The sequence below is a fragment of the Acinonyx jubatus genome, chromosome B4, assembly GCF_027475565.1.
Source record: "Acinonyx jubatus isolate Ajub_Pintada_27869175 chromosome B4, VMU_Ajub_asm_v1.0, whole genome shotgun sequence".
In the NCBI taxonomy this organism is placed as follows: Eukaryota; Metazoa; Chordata; class Mammalia; order Carnivora; family Felidae; genus Acinonyx; species Acinonyx jubatus.
Window position 1 is genome coordinate 108,168,460 of NC_069387.1, and position 19,692 is coordinate 108,188,151.

General features: G+C 35.8%; 1 protein-coding gene across 7 annotated transcripts in view; it reads right to left on the bottom strand.

Moving 5' to 3' along the window:
• CEP290 (centrosomal protein 290) overlaps positions 1 to 19,692 on the bottom strand; it is a 92,036-nt gene that overhangs the window by 1,766 nt on the left and 70,578 nt on the right. For 3 of the 7 annotated variants that reach the window (XM_053226570.1, XM_053226568.1, XM_053226567.1), the window contains 11 exons: positions 18,376 to 18,499; positions 17,307 to 17,930; positions 14,006 to 14,140; positions 12,539 to 12,625; positions 10,727 to 10,891; positions 9,595 to 9,717; positions 7,957 to 8,129; positions 5,463 to 5,604; positions 4,224 to 4,297; positions 3,542 to 3,636; positions 112 to 191 (listed from right to left, as the gene is read on the bottom strand). In XM_053226570.1, coding sequence (XP_053082545.1) covers positions 112 to 191; positions 3,542 to 3,636; positions 4,224 to 4,297; positions 5,463 to 5,604; positions 7,957 to 8,129; positions 9,595 to 9,717; positions 10,727 to 10,891; positions 12,539 to 12,625; positions 14,006 to 14,140; positions 17,307 to 17,930; positions 18,376 to 18,499 — 1,822 coding nt within the window. Of the gene's footprint in view, positions 1 to 111; positions 192 to 3,541; positions 3,637 to 4,223; positions 4,298 to 5,458; positions 5,605 to 7,956; positions 8,130 to 9,594; positions 9,718 to 10,726; positions 10,892 to 12,538; positions 12,626 to 14,005; positions 14,141 to 17,306; positions 17,931 to 18,375; positions 18,500 to 19,692 lie in introns of those variants that run through there. The other 4 variants (XM_053226571.1, XM_053226572.1, XR_008300380.1 and 1 more) reach the window with 4 other exon arrangements.

Genomic DNA, 19,692 nt, shown 5'->3' on the forward strand with positions numbered 1-19,692 from the left:
GGAGTTTTTAGGATGCATACTTAAAACTCATAGATAGTGTTCATAAAATTTGTTTTTAACAGCTATTTTCACAAAACATTTATAATATTATAATTTGACAAAATTAATTACCTTCAAATACTGCTTTTCTGTATCTGAGGTTTTGAGCTGTGTCTCTAAATCTTTTACCTTTTCCGTTAGTTGATCAAGATCTGCCAGAAAAATTATAAAAATTAGACTCCACTTTTCCCCACTCTGACAAAGGATTTATTTTAGAGAACATAAGTAGAAAACTTATGAAACCAGAACCTGGAAAAATATGGCGTTTTATGACTGGAACACTTTTCAGGATGTGAATACTGTAATGCTACCTCTCAGGTAATTCTGTAGCAGACCAAGAGAAAAGGAATATGCTAGGTATTAAATGTGTAGAATCAGTTTAATTTTTACATGGGAGAAATTATTTTCCAGAGAAAAAATATAGAGCCAGGAAAAATTGTTAAGTACTCAAAGTACAGCAAAAGAGTAAGTAGACTGTTTGTTAGGGAAGGGGCTCTAACCCAAGTTGGGTATCGGCCAAGGCTCCCGATATCCAACAGTACTGGCTGTTCCGTATCGGTCAATACACATTTACTGTGTAATTACTACGTGAAAAACTTGGTAGGCAGTGTGGAATAATACACCCTAAATACCGTGGTTGGAAAACATTAAGTACACAAATAGAGCACAAAGGCTTTAATTTATTAGATTCTTACCACCCCCCTCACCTGGAGTTAACATATCTCTAATTTTATAATGAGAATCAGTGGACATGTAGGATTTATTTAATTGCCCTCTTTGCTAGAACCATTTTCTTTAAACACTACATAGGTCATATTTTGCAGCCATTGAAGGGTAAAATTTTAAAAGTAATGCTCAAGTTTGAAAATATAATGGGCAGTTGACATTTTCATGAATGAGATAGGAAGCATATTTCTATTAAGGATCATTTGGAATGGTCCCCTAGTTATAAGTTGAAGACAGGAAATATTTTCCTCATCCTTTCCTTTGGGAATAGTTAGCAGAACCCATATTAATTTGGAAAGCAGAGCAAATATTTTTCAAAATTTCACTCACCTTTGTAGAAAGTGCTAATGATTTTTTATAGAGTTGGTTCTTAATCACCGGGATGCTATATGTTACAAAGATTAGTAATGAAATAGTGCAGCAAAAGTGATTATTATGTATAGCACTTCCTGAAAGTTAGCTTAATGATATTTGATAGCTTGATAGAAATGGTGAATTCTGTTCTAAAGGATTATACCAATTAATAACAATACTTGACTATTTCATACAACTTTTTCAATATTCTCCCACACATTCTTGTTGCTACTTTGTATTTAAATAGTGCTTTAGGATTGCCAAGACAGTTTTGGTTTGATTTTGAACCTTAACAGTCTTTGAAATATAACAGGTATCCTTATCTATCTTCTTTAAATAGATGAAGAATATAGGGTTCAGAAATTTCCTCTCAGGAAAGTGAGGTTTAGAGAGAACTAGCCTAATGTCAACAGTATTAACAAGTCTTTGGTACTGTGCTAGTCTAGTACACTAAGCTGGCTGTGATAAGAGATCCTGTTGTGGGGCACCTGGGTGGCTTGTCGGGTAAATGTCCAGCTTCGGCTCAGGTCACGATCCTACAGCTTGTGGGTTTGAGCCCCACACTGGGCTCTGTGCTGACCGCTCAGCCTAGAGCCTGCTTCAGATTCTGTGTCTCCTCGTCTCCTCTCTCAGCCCTTCTTCCTGCTCATGCTCTTTCTCAAAAATGAACAAACATTAAAAAAAAAATTTAAGAGATCCTGTTGAGAGAGACTGACTTGACTATTTTTAGTTGCTTCTTGGCAGTAATACAGTTTCTGTCATCAATAGCAGAGAACAGTGAGGGGCTTTGGAGTTTCAGATTTAGGTTTCATCCTACTTCTCTCACTTTCTAGCTGTTGTGACCATGTTAGCCTCTTTAAGGTAAAGATCACAGGTGAAATGAAGACAATGGTACCCACCACACAGGGTTATCAAAGTTATGAAATCCTTGTTAAAGCACTTAGCATAGTATCTGGTACAACTCCTACATGATAGCTCATACACAGTAGTAACAAGAATATGTGGTGGAATACTGAAAAAGCTGTATGAAATAATCCAAGATTGTTCAGATATAAATTGGTATAATCCTTTGGAACAGAATTTGCCATTTCCATCAGGCTATCAAATATACATAATGAACAAATGATTCTTGTTTACAGCGATGTTCTAAAAAGTCAACGTGAACAATGAATTAGTGAATATTAAACCGTTACTTATAGGGAAAACGTACATACATATACATACTCAGATCTCACATAGATTAAAATTTTAAATCCTGGAAACAACTCATCCTGGTCAATTTTTTTTTTTTAATGTTTATTTTTGAGAGAGAGAGACAGAGTGCTAGTGGGGGACGTGCAGAGAGAGAGGGAGACAAAGAATCCAAAGCAGACACCAGGCTCTTAGCTGTCAAGCACAAAGCCTGATGCGGGGCTCAAACTCACGGACCGCGAGATCATGACCTGAGCTGAAGTCGGATGCTCAACTGAGCCACCCAGTGGCTGACTGAGCGCCCCTGGTCAATTCTGTTGTGTTTTAAAAAAAATTGTTCAGAAAAAATTCAGAAGTATCAAGTGATTCTTCTGAGGCTGCCCCACTAGTAAGTGTCAGAATTGGGATTTAAACCCTGTCCAACTGGCTCCAGAACCAGTTTATCACCCTATGCTGTACTGTCTCATACTGTCTCCTTAACCTCATACTGTCTCTCATCTATATGAGAGCTGAAATAAGAATGCAGAGCTTCATTTTGTTGCATCTCATCTGAAAAACACGGGTCAAAAGTTAAATTTTTCAGTGCTGTGTATCTGCAAAAGCACCAGGAGTACTGGTTTTGGGGGTTACAAGTAAATTTTAGTGAGTGGCTGAATTCACAAATACAGAATCTGAAAATAATGAGGATCAACCATTAATTGTGTGTGTATGTATACATAATGCACATATGTATATATGTATACATATGCACACAGCAGTAGAATGATTAATCACTTCTGAATAGAAGCATGTAGAAGGCTAGACTTTGTTTTACTTTGTAAAAGGATAAAAAAATATAGGCAATGTTTACTATATGTAGTTAGTTTTAAGTTAATAAGATGACAACATTTAGAAGATAACGTTCAGAGGGTTTAAAAGGGCCTATACTTAGAAAATGGAATCAAGAGACCTAGTATTCATTGCTTAGCATTGTATCATGATTAAATGTTAACACCATATGGAACACAAAGAGAAAAACACTTGAGCACCTGCTACTCAATATTATAAACAACTTAAAGGACTCAATAGGAACATTATTGTTGCAAGAAGCAAAGAGCTCTAAAAACCTGTTCCAGCGATTTGACTTTATACGAAGACAGTCATCAAAAATCTGAATAAATAAAAAAGGCAAACCCTAATTAAAACACTTGGGTTAGCACACATGCTATAAGTATGTTATAAAATACTTTACCAGATATGGTGCTTTCAGCTCCACTTTGGTCTTTGTTAACTTCCAACTGATGGATTAATTCTGCCTTTTCTTTTTCCAGCTGTCTATTAGCTAATCTAGAACACAATGATTATTAAAACAATAACAATAACAATAACAAAAAACAATTAAACAAAAAAACAATTAAAACAATAACAAAAACAAAAAATTTTATGAAGACATTGCTTCATAAAATACAAGTATTTCTTATAAACTGTGTGATGTGCATTGCTTATAACTTGCTGATAGTTATAAAGGTAAACATTTATTCATTTACTCTCACTACTATAATGCTACCATTCTCAAACTGAGGTCAAAAAATGAAAATTCTTTATGTTTTGTAAAGTCTGATCTGATATCATTTTTAAGAGCTTTCCTGTTGGAGAAACCTCATGGGAGTATTCCACACAGAATCCGGAAAGTAAATCATTTTTTTTCATTAATTAATATTTGCCTCTGGGCAAATTAGGATCTGGTTGACCCTGTTTTGTTTTTTTTCAGCATCTATTATGTAAAAGAGTAATTGGCGTTAGAAGGATGAAATAAGACTGATAAGCCTGTTAGGCATCAAGTTTGAAAAATCCTAATCTCTAGATATAGCAAACCTGGTTATATCAAAAGATTTTTTTTTTTTAAATGGTAGTCATATGAACAGATAATGTACCTTAGAACTTGAAGCGCCCGTTGAAGGCTCTGCTCTGTCTCAGCACCTTCAGGAACATGTTTGAGAATCTCAATCTTTGGGCACAATAAAAAGAGAGCAAAGTTTGATATGGAACTAGAGTTTTAGAACGATACATATTTTCAGTAAAGCATCTTGAATGTGGGGTTTTCCAAAAGCACATATGAGCACTTATCTATGGTGTTCTATTTACTAATCATTCGATAATTACTGAGTACTGCTTGCCCAGGCACTGAGGATATAGTAATGTGCCAGAGGAAGGAAGGACTATCAAGAAGAATAACTCAGGGTAAGAGGATAGAGAGCCATGGAAGGTAGATGAAGGGCTAAGGAAGGTCTGAGGAGCCTCTGTTTTATCAGAGACCTAGGGGGCTATGAAAATATTTCGGTACAGAGGCAAACAAGTGCAAGATCCCAAAGCCTGAGTTTGGCCAATTCAGAGGACTCAAAGGTCAGTGTGAATGAGGGAAAGCAAAGATGAGGCTAGAAAGGAAACCAGATGCCGGACCACATAGGTCCTTATAGGCTATGCAGAGTACTTTAGAATTTTACTCTGGGGTAATGGGGAACCACCAGAAGACTCTGAGGACAGGGTGCTAGGATTTTCTTTATACTTAAACAGCTGACTCTTCAGCTATGTGGAGAAGAGATCAGGAATAGGGACAAAGTGAAACAAGGCAAGAGTGGAAGCAGGGAGGCCAGTTAGGAAATTGTAACAGTTCACATGTAAGAGAATAGCTTAGACTGACAGTGTTGGAGGTGTGGAGACGTCAAATTTGAAATCTATTTTGAAAATAAGAGCTGATGTTATTTAATGAAAAAGATGGGGTGCGAAAGAAGGAATTGATAATCTAAGGCTTTTGGCTTAAACAAATGGTTGAGTGGTGGTGCCATTCACTTAAGAGGGGCCTTCTAGGGGAGGAATTAAGAGTTCCATTAAAAAAAATTTTTTTTAAATGCTTATTTTTGAGAGAGCTTGAGCAGGCGAGGGGCAGGGAGAAGGGGGAACAGAGGATCTGAAGCCGGGCTCTGCTCCGACAGCAGAAGCTCCATGCAGGGCTTGAATTCACGAACTGCAAGACCATGACCTGAGGTGAAGTCAGGCACTTAACCAACTGAGCCACCAGTTGCCCCAAGAGTTCATTTTTATATACATAAGATAATGCCAAGAAGTGGCTTGATATGAAATGCATTATTTTCTCATAAAGAAAAATTACTTGCTTGTTGCTCAAGGTCTTCAGTGTATTTCTTAGCTTTTTGTTCCCTCTCTGTTGCTTGTTTTACAAGCTGTTTAAGATCAGTAAGGTTTTGCGTTTTTTTGGCAATGTCAGTTTCCAATTCTTTCAGCTTGGTTTCATACATTCTAAAAGGAAAGAAAAAATAGTGTAGACATGGAAATAATTCATTGATTTAAAAGCCAGTTCAAGTCATTGCACTAAAAATAACAGAGTATCTTACACTGCTTCTATTCAAATCTTTTACTGCTGCATATTTACTTAGCATTAGGTGACAACAAGGGATAAGTACCCCTAATTAACAAGCCAATTAAAATAGAGGATTTAGGTGTTTCCCGAGGTTATAAACCAGGATGGAGCCTGTTTGATCACTAGCAAAAAGATTACAATTAGTTTTTTTTCTTTTTCAGTCACAAACCAAAAAACTGCAATTCATCAGATTATCAAATTCTGTATTATTGGGTAGTCTCAGAAATATACTTAAAGATCACAAACTAAGCAGTTCATACATCTATTATGTATACCTGCATAGAAGCATACAAAAAAAGGTACCCAGGTAGAGCAAAACCAAAAGGACACTATTGGGAGAGGAAAAATATGCAAAAGCATGGGTGAGAAAATGGCATATGACAAAATCTGAATAGATCTGTAACCTTTAAAGAAATGACCGATAATTTAAAAAAATCTAGACTCCAAAAGGAAATTTTAAAACATTGAGCCAAAATGATTTTGAAAACATATCATACCACCTTAAAGGGAGACAATGCTTATAATATTCAAAGTTTCCCACAGAAAAGAAAAAGAATGCTTTGGCAACAAAATCAGGTAAGGACATTACCAGGAACAGAAATTATTATTTCAATACATTCAAATGGTTTTGTTTTTGTTTTTTACATTTATTTATTTTTGAGAGACAGAGCATAAGTTGGGAGGGGCAGAGAGAATGAGACACAGAATCCGAAGCAAGCTCCAGGCTCTGAGCTGTCAGCACAGAGCCCGACGCGAGGCTTGAACTCACTAACCGTGAGATCATGACCTGAGCCAAAGTCAGACGCTTAACCGACTGAGCCACCCAGGCACCCCTCAAATAGTTTTTGGTAAATCTGAGAAACCATGATCAGAGAGGAGTGTTCTTAACCTGACAGACTCCACCGAAGGGATGAAATACCAGAAGCTTACTCCTTCACTTCATTCAATTCTCTCCTCAAGTGCCACCCAATCTTCTCTGATCACCCCATATATAATAGCTATGGCATCACCTGGCCTGTCTTAGCAGTCAGTATAAGGACTGATGACAACAGATGGCATTGGTCTGTTGAGTAAATAGAACATCTATGAAGACTGCAGCATGGGAGAGATCTAATGTGTCAAGTGTCCCAGAAGAGATCTCTAAACACTTCACTGAGGTGGGTGTATAATCCCAGCTGCAGATCTTAAACAAGTTTTTTTTTTTTTCTTTTGAATTTAGGGAGGTTCTTGAGGTCAAGGATCAGACAGGATTAGCCTTCACTCTGTCAAGTGGATTCTACATAATTTACATAACTTTTTCAGGAGTTTACTGAAGGCCTTACCCAGTGCTCAGTTACCTGTACAGTGCACAGATTAAAAACACACGAATTATGTATAAGGCAAAGTCCTCTTCAATTATGGTTAAGTATCACCCCTCTCAAATGCTTATAAACCCTTTTCACATTAATAATCTTTTCTGTAGCTTCACAGAACCCTTTTCAGAAAAGGAAAGACGACCATCTCTATAGATCAAAAAAACAACAACAAAACTTGAACTCACAGAAGAGATGTAATTTATTTAAGGTCACAGTGAGAATTAGGTATTCCAAAGTCATGGAAACCACCTGGTTCCACAGGAACCAGACAAAGTCGGCCTTTTAGAGATACATCTAACGTGAAGCAGAGTGTGTGGCATGTAGTATGTACTGAGTATATTATCTGCTTAAAAAATCTCAAAGTAACTCAAAATCCCTTCTGAGTCTACGTGTGATTGTAGAAGAAAATAAAGGACCAACCAAGAAGTCTACTGGATAGAGTCGGTGGTTGAGCACCTCAGCTGGGGTGCAAGCAGACAAAAGAGACCCCTTTTCCCTGCTGTCACACATTATTTCCTTTTACCCCCTCGCACTAGCCTTCTCACAGAGTTAAGAGAGAACTGGGAAGCAGGGGAGTGGATTCTGAGTGCTCTCAGTACTGTGTTAGGAACCAAGGACCCAGCTCCAACACCCTCAGCCCAGCCCCAGCCCCAGTGTGTCCATATCCTGCCACCCACATTCATTAAATGTTTGAAGGAAGAAAAAAACACTTTTTTTTTCTGTCCTAGCACTGCCAAAAGTATCCTATTAAAGCAAACAACCAAATAGTTCATCAGGAAAGAACTAAATCAGAGTGGTGTCCTATTCTTTTGAAACAATAAAGGCAGCATTGGAACTGATTAAACTTTGTGCAAATGATAAATTATTTGTTCCTACCTTGTAACAACAATTGATTTCCAGCTCTTGCTGTCAGCACCTTCAAGCTGTGGACCTCTACTTTCTGCCAACTGTAATCTCTTGCCAGTCTCTTCTAGTTGAACTGTCATCTTCTTATTTAATATCTCTAAATTATTCTTAGCTATCCGCAATTTCTCTGTAGCTTCAGTCTCCTATCATTAAAGGCTAATTAGTACATGATGACAAAACAATATTGTTCTCATAGATGCAATATATTCAAAATTACCACCACAAATTAGAAAACAAAAGTAACCTGGAGCTCTAAACGCTGATTAAAATTCTAATAAAAATCCAATGTTTCCTTTACTCTAAAACAGCAGTATAATCATAATAATTAGAACAACAGATGATGTAAACCAGGTTAGAAAAATACATTTGTGGGCACATGGGGTAGCTCAGTCACTTAAGCGTCCAACTCTTGATTTTGGCTCAGGTCACGAGCTCACGATTTGTTAAGATCGAGCCCCACTTTCAGTGCAAAGCCTGCTTGTGATTCTCTCTCTCCCTCTCTCTCTCTGCCCCTCCCGCACTCATGCACCCGTACTCTTTCTCACAATAAATAAATAAACATTAAAAAAATACATTTGCAAGTATTTTACTCTAGCGGTTGCTTTAAGTTTGTCATTTTTGGTGTGTCTGTGTGGCTCAGTCAGTTAAGCATCGACTTTGGCTCAGGTCATGATCTCGTGTTTTGTGAGTTGAGCCCCAAATCAGGCTCTGGGCTGATGGCTCAGAGCCTGGACCTGCTTCAGATTCTGTGTCTCCCTCGCTCTTGGCTCCTCCCCCACTCGTGCTTTCTCTCTCTCTCTCTCTCAAAAATAAAACAAAAAACATTAAAAAAAATAAAAACAATAAATTTGTCGTTTTGTTTGGTTACTTTACATTTGTCATAGTATTTATAGAATAATGGGATAATGTCTTAACACACTTAAAAGAGGTTTTGTTTTGACCAATATTTGAGAGACCTAGCTATTAGCACAAACTATGTGTAAGTACCATAAATTATTTCCACTAGTAAACATCCATGCAAAGCACACTACCACTACGGCCTCACAATATATTCAGATACTATTGTAACCAGTTTAAAAATCTCAATTTCAGTTTATTCACTGAATCATCCATATAAATAACAACACCTAGTTGTCTGGGGCAAGGAATATATTTTACGACTTAAATAGAAAGGGATCTTACTATTTAACATAACCGTTTCATATATTCCTTACTCTATACCAATCATTGTTCTAGGCCATGTGCACAAATATTAACTCAACTTAAGTCCCACAGCAGTTCTGTGAAAGAGATATTTATGATTCCCAACTTCATAGACGAGGAAATTGAGCATTAGAGAGGGCTGGTAGCTTGTCCTTGTTTCCACAGCCAGTTAGTAATAGAGCTAGGATTTGACTCCCAGACATGTGGCTTCTACATTATACTGCTTCTTAATTTTTGTATTTTCAATGTTCCTCATAGTGAAAGGATGGCAGCCAAAAAGATACAATTCCTAAGTCTCTGAATATCTACTTTGAATAGACATTCTCATCAAATTTTTCATTCACTTTTTCAAAGATATATTACTTAAGATAAAAAAGTAATTATAATCAGTAAAGAAAGTCATACTTTTTTAAGTTCTTTACGAAGTCTTTCATTTTCAGCAACAATTTTCTCTGTGCCTTTGGTCTTGGATTCATAGTGCATGCTCAACTGACGTCCAAGATGAACTTTAAGTTTTTCTAATTCAGCCTAGTAAAAGATAAATTATACATTATCGGAACAAGGAAATAAAAGACGATCCTATAGACTCGTAAAACTTAATCCATAACAGTTTTAGAAATTATTTTTGATAGAATTAAAGTTTTCCCTTTCATACTGGTCATCTAGAGCAGAGGTTCCCAACCTTAGCTACACATTAGAATGAGCTGATGACTTAAAATCACAACACCTATGGTAGGACCCACCCCAAAAGAATCTAATCAATGTCAGGCTTGGGGGCTTAGGCACCTGCATATTTGAAAATAGACACTAGTGAGTGAGAATGCCAGAGTGAGAACCATTGGTCTTGAAATAATAAAATGCCCGAGTGGAGCTACTCTAATTTCTCTTGGCCTTGTCTCCGACAAGTTTTTCTGTATATGTAAAACAGTTACTGCATCTCTTAAAACCGTTTTAAATAGCAGGAATATATTTAAAAATTTTCTTTAAAACACGGAAATTATGTTGGGTGCCTGAGTGGCTCAGTCAGTTGGGCGTCTGACTTCGGCTCAGGTCATGATCTCGGGGTTTGTGAGTTCAAGCCCCGTGTCAGGCTCTGTGCTGACAGCTCAGAGCCTGGAGCCTGCTTTGGATTCTGTGTCTTCCTCCTTCTCAGCCCCTCCCCTGCTTTCTCCCCCCCCCCCCCCCCAAGAATGAATAAACATTTAAAAAATTTAAAAGAAAATGGAAATTATAATGGTGAAAACATTCCATGCAAATTATCACATTGAGAAACTTAACAGAAGACCATGGTGGAAGGGAAATAAAAAAACAGTTACAGAGAGGGAGGGAGGCAACCATAAGAGACTCTTAAATACAGAGAACAAATGGTTGATGGGAGGGGGAAGAGGGGGAGAGGGGAAAATGGGTGATGAGCACTGAGGAAGGCACTTGTGGGGATAAGCACTGGGTGTTGTGTAAGCGATGAATCATGGGAATCTACCACAAAACAAGAGCACACTGTATACACTGTATTTTAGCCAACTTGACAATATATTACCTTCAACTTTTCATTTTCCAGCTCAATATTAGCCATTTTTTCACTGGTCAGTACTCCTGATGCTTTTTTCAACTGCTCATTTTCCCTTTGGACTTTTTCAACTACTTTTTTCATTAAACCAATGGTTTTTTCTAGTTCTGGAATTGTCTTTCCACTTCTACCAGACTACAAAAGAATATATTAACTTTTTATTCAATCAAATATCTGAAAGAGTATGATATCAAACACCAACAACACAACACACTCATTATTACATTCATTTCTGATTCCTAACATTTGAAGCCAAAACTTGTATTCAATTTATCATTACAATAACCCTATGCAATAGGAATTATAATTCTTACTTTACATACAAGCAAATCAAGACTCAGAGAATTTGATATTCCTAGTCATGTAGCTAATGAGTAACAGCTTAAATACTCTAAATTTGATGTCTGTTCCAAATGAATAAAGCTAAGAACCTAAATACTCGATTTAGCTAATGTTCTTTCCAGTATACCAGAATTCTTTTTACATGGGGGAAAAAAAAAACCCACAAAAGAAGAGTTGTGTCATTAAAGAGCTCATGAGTTACCAAATTTGAATTGCAGAATAGAGGTGATTATCTAACAATGGCCACTGATTAAGAAATTCAGTTTCTGTCCAGTATAAATACAAGAGATATCTGCAATTAAAAAAACCTAGTGTAGAGTTATCAACAGAGATAGGTCACCAATTAGGAAGTTCAACTGCTTATGCTTTAAAATAAAATAAATAGCTGAGTAAAATAATCTGCTTATTTTTTTTGCATTTTAGTCAGTATTCACACTATATAATGAATAACCTTATAATACATAATTTTAATACATACTATCATAATTAAAAATCAAATTAACCCATTTAAAAAAATTATTAATGTTTATTTACTTTTGGGAAGACAGAAAGAGAGAGAGAGAGCATGAGCAGGGGAGGGGCAGATAGAGAGGGAGACACAAAATCTGAAGCAGGCTCCAGGCTCTGAGCTGTCAGCACAGAGCCCGACAGGGGGCTCAAACTCATAAATTGTGAGATCATGGCCTGAGTGGAAGTCGGATTCTTAACCAACTGATCCACCCAGGTACCCCCAGGTTTTTATTTATGAAATGAATGTTCCTGTCAAGCTAGATATTTGTTCTGAATACTTTTTTCTAATAACAACTCCGTATTTTCACCAAATCTGTCACATATTTAATGTTATTACTTGAATAAGTTTTAAAATTGATTGCTTCTATCTGTGTCCCTTGCTAACATGAAAACAACAGGGGTTTAAATCTTCGGCCTGGGCCTCAAAAACAGCATTTATTCATTGTAAAAAATGAATACAAAATAACATTAGAAGAAAAACAGAATAAAAAACCTAGGAAACATTTACAGAGCATTATACTAAGAAGTTGCCATGGAAATCATTAAAAAATAGTCACAAAATGTTAGAATTGGACCAAGGAGCAGTGAGTAGTTACCTTAATGAACAGAAGGAAGATTCCTAGAAGTTAAAGGTTTTCAAGGTGTGAAGGGAAATGCAATGAAAAAAGATGATGTGGTGTCCAGGTGAAATAAAATGCTTGTTATATGTGACATGTTACAGCTTGTTAATGTTAAAATACATTAATTTGAAACACAAAGAAAAGCTTAATGATGTTTTACATTGTAGATCTGCAGAATAAAAACCAAGACTACAGGTAAGTAAAGGTATATCACTACTGTTTTGATGTATCCAAACTTTTTTTGTTTTTCATTTCCAGCTTATCACTGCTGAAATCAACACAAATGTATGTCATATTCTCACACACTCACCCCTCTAACATGGCCAAGTTTCCGCTCAACTTCTGCTTTTTCTTTCTTAAGAAATTCACACATTTCCTTCAAATCTCTTACTTGATTCTGAAAGATTAAAGCAAACACATAACAGTTTAACATAGCTATAGCCACTGAAAAGGAAAGGAAAACAATTCATTTGAACTATCAATTTCTTCAACTATATAGCCTAATTGAACAAGGTCTCTACAGCAATAAGGACTTTGAACTAAGACATATGTTGAAGTGCAGTGATACAAGAATATTTTATACGTAAATTTCAAGAAATATTTTCCACATTACTGCCTTTATATAAATGTAGTTTTTTTGTAAATGTTTATTTATTTTGAGAGAGAGTGTATGTGCATGTGCATGCAAGTGGAGGAGAGGCAGAGAGAGAGGGAGAGAAAGAATCCCAAGCAGGCTCCCCGTGGTCAGTGCAGAACCCACGCGGGGCTCAAACTCACAAACCGTGAGATCATGACCTGAGCCAAAATCAAGAGTAGGACACTTAACTGACTGAGCCACCCAGGCACCCTTCCAGTTTTAGAACTCTGATTTTAACCACCCCATAAATGACATATATAGATCCTTATCCAGATGGTAGAGAGCAACAGCTGATCTAATAGTATGGGTTCTAATAATGTAAAAATAAGTGTTCTAGAAGCAGGAATAACTTAATTATATCATTACCAGTGGAATTAACAGACTGCTAATATTCCAGGTTAGAAAACAGAACTGAAACAATTAACCAGCAAAAAGAAAGAGAGAGTCCCATAAATAGGATGAGATTTGGAAAACCAAAGATAAACTTCTTATAAACATCAAAACAAAATTCCTAGAAGAGATAATTATCCTAATTTTTTAAGCTTAAAGACTTAATTTTTTTAAAGAAATATCCTAATTAAGAGTGATAATTGTTTTTGAAATATACCAACCATCCACTTGGCCTCAGGACTTTGAACTTGCTATTTCTGTTGTCTGGAACTCTCTTTCCAGTATTTGTATGACCCACTTCCTAACCTCCTGCCCTAGCTCTCTGATAAAATATTTTATTAAGAAAGCCTTCTTAATTACCCTATTTTAAATAGCAATTCCATATAGTCCCAACCAACCCTCCCCCCACCACACACACCTTTCACACCAACCATGCTTTTCTCCTTACCACTTACCATCAACTTAACATCAGCTGACATACTGCATATTACTTATTATCAGCCTTTCCCACTAGAATATAAATTCTATGTGTGCAAGAAATATTTTGATTGCTGTTTCCCAGCACCTAGAAGAGTACTTGACAACAAAGTAGGCTTTCAATAAATAATTGTTACATGAACAAATGTAGAAAATATACCACTACCATAATATTTTATGAATATGAGTTTCTGGCATCTTCATAAACTAATACAAAGAGGGAGAAAAGGTTTTCAGGTATTAGATTTCTTAACTAAAGAACATTAAATTTACCTTTAATCTTGGCAAATCTTTATTTGCTTGTTCAAGCTGAAATTTTAGTTCAATATTTTCAGATGACAGCTTTAAGTTTTCCCTCTGAAGCTCTTGTTCTCTTTGACAGTGTTCATCTGACTCTATTCCTGAAGTCTTCAGGAAAATAAAGTTAGGAATATTTTTAAATGTTAGTAATAAAAGTTATATAGGACATATTGGATAAGAAAACCTAAAACGGTACACTTTCCCTCAAAAAATAAGAAAAATTAGAGAACTCTAAAAAAAAAAATGACCCTAAAGAAGTCAGAATATAAAAGTTGCAGGAGAAAAGGTAATACAGTTTAATATAGACAGCACAGTGAAGTATGTCTTAAAAACATCCACACATATAATGTCTACATGTATGCTCTTCTAAAACTAATTTGTGCTAATTTTTCCTGTCCAAAAGTAAAATATGACTATTTTTGTTATGGTTTATATTATGCCCTAAATCCTACCCCACCCCAAAATTCATACGTTGAAGTCCTAATCCCAGTACCTCAGAATGTGACCTTGTTTGGATATAGGGCTTTTCCAGAGGTACTCAAGTTAGGGTCATTAGGGTTGGCCCTAACCCGGTATGAGTAGTGTTCTTATGAAAAAGGGAAATTTTGATACAGAGATATGCATAGAAAGAAGATAATGTAAAGAGGGCACAACTGGCCATCTACAAGCCAAGGAGAATGGCCTGGAACAGATTCTTCCCTCACAGGTTAAAAGAGTCATCAACCCTGCCAATACCTTGATTTTGGACTCATAGCTTCCAGAACTGTGAGAATAAATTTGTCAGGTCACCAAATCTGTGGTGCTTTGTTACAATAGCCCTAGCAAACTAACACACGAGCCTCCAAAAAGAAGTGCCTTAATTCTTTCCTCTTTCGGAAAGCTCTTCTTCGTTCCTTAAGTGCAAGTAATAACTTCCTCCTCTGAAATCCAGTAACACTATATTGCATTTCTCTTGGCACGAATCTACCTTGGGCTATTATTTATGTTCATTCTTACTTCTCATTCTAAACTACAGGTCATTTGAAAGAGAAATATGTGCTTGATTTCTTTTTTTCTATAAAGGGGGTAGAAAACCACCCACCTCCTATGATTGTTATGAGCATCATATGAAACATTTTGTGCAAGTACTCAGCATAGCTTTAGTTTTTCCTCCCTCATCCCATTCTCTCTCTGTGGTTTGATGGGCTATCAAGTCAATAACTCTAAAGACATTATAGTTTAAAAAATGCAATGTTATACAAATATATCCATGGCTCTATAATAGCTTTTAAATTAGCAGTAGGTTAAATACTTCATATTCTGATATATTTACCCTTGGGTAATAAAAGCAAAAGAAATTAAAGACATTAAAACATAGAATATAGAAAAGTAAAGAAATTCTAGGCTATTTGATTCTGACCTGAGGGTGCAGAACCCTGGCAGAAACACTGCCTGTGTCCAACCTGACTTGTCTTTGTTCAAAGGAATGTGTGTGCATCTCTTTGTATGCAAAAGACAGACATATTTGTTAATGTCCGTGGAATATGTCCGTGCTTATGCTCATTCTCTGTCAAATAACCCAAGTATCCATTCTGATTCTGCTATTATTAGGCTAACACTAGGCAAAGCATGCCACCTGCAAGGTCCTCAGTTTCTGCATCTTACAAATGAAGGCACAAGATGGGGTAATTTTTAAGGCCTCTTCAGACATGGAAATCTGTAATGAATGTCCTGTCCCTGAGCTCTTCTGTCACCCTCACTTCATCTCTTCTGTCTGTGGTAGCGATTTAACAAGTGATAAACACTTATGGGTACCACTGATTGACAGACATAATATTTGCTAATTATCAACCACAGAAGAGAGTAATTCTATCTGATGATCTCACATGAGGATTTTTTTTAACACATTCTCCTAAAACATGGATGCAATTATGTAAGTACATACAGATCGTTTTTTCCCCACAATTCTCAAAAAACAAAAAGTACTAGTTGAAATCGTCCAATTTCTGGAAAACAAATTCTAATGAAACTCTGTATTGTGTAAAAGTAATATAAGTAAAATTCTTGCATAATGAATTTTATGAGATTTCCAATTCTTTTATGGAAGAGGAATCCTGTTGAAAGGAATACAGTGCTAGAAACCAAATTCTTAGTGGATGGGAGTTAAGAAACACACAGTGGGAGCCTCAATTTTACAGTTACTTATTATCAAGGGAAAAAAGAGAAGCATTATGAACTTGGATAAAGATATGAAATAAGAATCAAGTCACTTTCATCCATGTTTTCTTAACCTTTATTTTTATTTTTTTAAATGTTTATTTATTTTGAGAGCGTGGGGGAGGGGCAGAGAGAGAGGGAGAGAGAGAATCCCAAACAGGCTCCACACTGTTAGTGTGGAGCCTGATGTAGGGCTTGATCCCATGAAACATGAGATCATGACCTAAGCAGAAATCAAGAGTTGGATGCTTAACCAACTGAGCCACCCAGGCACCCCCCTCCCCCCCCCCCCCCATTTTCTCTTAAGATTTAAATGTTTGTTTTTATTGATGTGTTTAGGACTTAGGTGACTGGCATATCTAGGTGGAAAGGATAAGGGGGGAAAAAAAAGATATATTCTATTTGATTTCAAGTGGAGACAAACATGTCTTAGTCTGTACTGCATTGTAAACTGACCAAAAGTAGTGTGTACATGGAGAGATCATCAACTGTGAAGTTAGACCTGTGTTTAGATCCTGGTTCTGCATCACTAGAGATGATACTCATGCTCCAAGCTTCCCATGTAAAACAGAAACAATACTCTGCAAATATGTGAAAATTATACCTCAGCATCGAGCCTAATACAACATAGACAGCAACACATGCAAACTCTCTTTATTCATTATAAAAAAGTATGTTATAAAATACGTGGCAAAAAGATGACCAAATAATGTCACACAGTATCCTAACACATTTTTACTGATATTATTCACTGTAATAAAAGTTTGTGATGAGATTTCAGAGCACCTTGAGTTAGAAATTTCTAAGGCAAAATGCACACCTCTAAAGAGCCTGGTTTTTGTTATCCTGTTACCTAACACTTTTTAAGTGAGTACCAGTGGTAAAACAGTGAGTACTAAAATCAATAAGAAATGCATAACCATTAATTTTTATAGGAACTCATCAATTAGAGCTTAATACACACTTCATGAATAGTTAATATTTTTTTACAAATCCCACGCAATTGATTTCCATTTGCACCACATACTGTATACCACTTGCTATAAGAAACAAACACAGGACTGCCATGGACTCAAACCTGGGACACTTCATTTCTTGGCTGGACTGGTACATCGGTTTCAGAATTTGCCTGTGCTTCCTCCTCAGCACTCTCAGTCAGTGCAGCAGCAACTGTGGCACAATCATGGTCTTCTCCGGCAGATCCTTCTGGATCCATGTGGTGGTCGTGACTCACATCTTCAGCTGTGTGTCCCTTTCCTTTCACATTCTTGCCTAGCTCATTCTCTTCCTTGTTTTCATGTTCCTGTTTATTATTTTCATGATAGTCTTGATTAATTTTCTCAATTTCAGGATCTGGTTCATTTTCAAAATTGGACTTAACATCTGCCATGGTACCATTAGTTGACCTAAACAGACTTGATTCATTTTTTGGTCTTGCCTCAGATTTATTTAACTCCGCAGAATCTACAGTATCTTCTGTTGTGTGTCTTTCTTCATTACTGTAATGCCGTAGAATACTTTTAGGTACCTGATGATGTAAGTTGTTACTGGCATCTATTCCCTTCCCATTTTTAATTCTGAACACCATTATGGGTTTTTTTTTGTTCTTGTGGAAAGTGCTCTTTTTGTGATAAATATTATGCCTATATTTATTAACACTGGTAGCAAGGGTAGAAAGCGTAGTTGTGTCACATAACAGATTCTGCTTGAAGCAGAAGAAAGAGAAGAAACATGAAAAGAAGAAAAAAATAACAAAAATGTATACACTATTGCTTTAAGGTAATATACAACAAACAATTCTACATTAATGTTTTTTTATAAAGGAAAACTAGAAATATATCACACGTTTGAATGGAAACAATGCTGTATTTTTCTAATTTACTTAATTGTATGTTCTTGCCACAGCAAAACTCAAAATAACTTCTTTAAAATCTCTGGAATACAGTTTTATGCAAAGTCTAAGAATCTTAGGTCTACTTATGTAAGAAGGATTAAAGAAGTTAATATACATCAGTACCTGGCAAAAATAAAAGTTGGATTTAGTACATTAATATTAATAAGAAGAAGCTTAAGGTTTTGGGCCAGATAAAGGTAAAAGTTTATATCACTTTTATTAAAAACAGAAAAATAAAAAGATGTACACTTACTGAAGGTCTAGAATATGCATCCTTTGAAAACTGTTTTTCTAAAACATGTAGTTTTTCTTGGAGGTATCTATTTTGTAAATGTAAATCTTCTATGACAGAATCTCGAGGAAGAGCTTGACGGGTCCTATGATAAAAAACAAGAGACTCTTTACTATTCAAACACCAACTTTCCACAGCTTTATTGTATTAAAATACAGAAAAGAAAATATATAATGTATTTGTTAACATTGTATTTATTTTAATTTCTATAAAACTTGCAAATTTTATAAAAGTTAGGACATGACTATTTATAGTCTAATTATATATATATATAACATATATATATTATATATATATAGTCTAATTATATAGTCTAATTATATATATATTACAGAGGATTCACTGTAGGGCTCTTTTGAATTATGAGTTAACAAGTGTATTTAGATTTATAGAAATACATTAACATCTTTCAAGAACATGCATCTATTTATATGGAATTGTGTAAGATGAATCAAAATACTATTTTTAAAACACTATATAATAATTTCATGACATACTTCTCAAAAGCTCAACAATATAAAAAAGGCTCTTAGTGGTGCCAGATAACAATCTGTTAGTCCAAGTCTCACATGTGTCGCCTAAGGCCCTTCATAATCTGGCCCCACTATACCTATTCAACCTAATTGTCCAGGAGTCCACCTTTAGTAAGGCAAAAAAATCTGCCCTTACCCAACATGAAAGTTTCACCCCTGCCACCATGTCTCTGCTAGGGTTCTGCTTTCTTGGAATGTCCTTCCTCCCTTTAATATCTAGATTTGATTCATAAAATTTAGAAATTCACAGCTGAACTGAGACAGAAGGCCAGTTCAATCTCTTCTATCAAATCTTCTCCAATTATTTAAGCCCATACAGGTTCACATTATTAGAAAAAACAAATTAAACCTCTAAAAGTATTAGGTTTCAAAATGAAAATATTCGATCCTGTGAAAACTGCAAAGGAGAAAAAAAGGGTTTAACATTGTTTTGAACACATGTTTAGATCAAGAAAAACAAAGAAGAGAAGGAGCCGCTACTGGGATCAGACAGTAACTACAAAATAGATGTTGCAAGAAAGAATTCTTAATCACTTTTTTCTTCTCCATCAAGGAAAATTCTGAAGGATTTAAGAAACAATGACTTAGAAAAAAAGGGAATCGAATGTAGGCTAGAAACTCATGGGTACTTCTTTAAAGAAGTTCATATTACATTAATACAGACATGATCACAGGCATTAATAAAGAAACACTAATGGTAATTTTTGAAGATCAATGGAGAGGAAAAACATATGATAAATTTAAG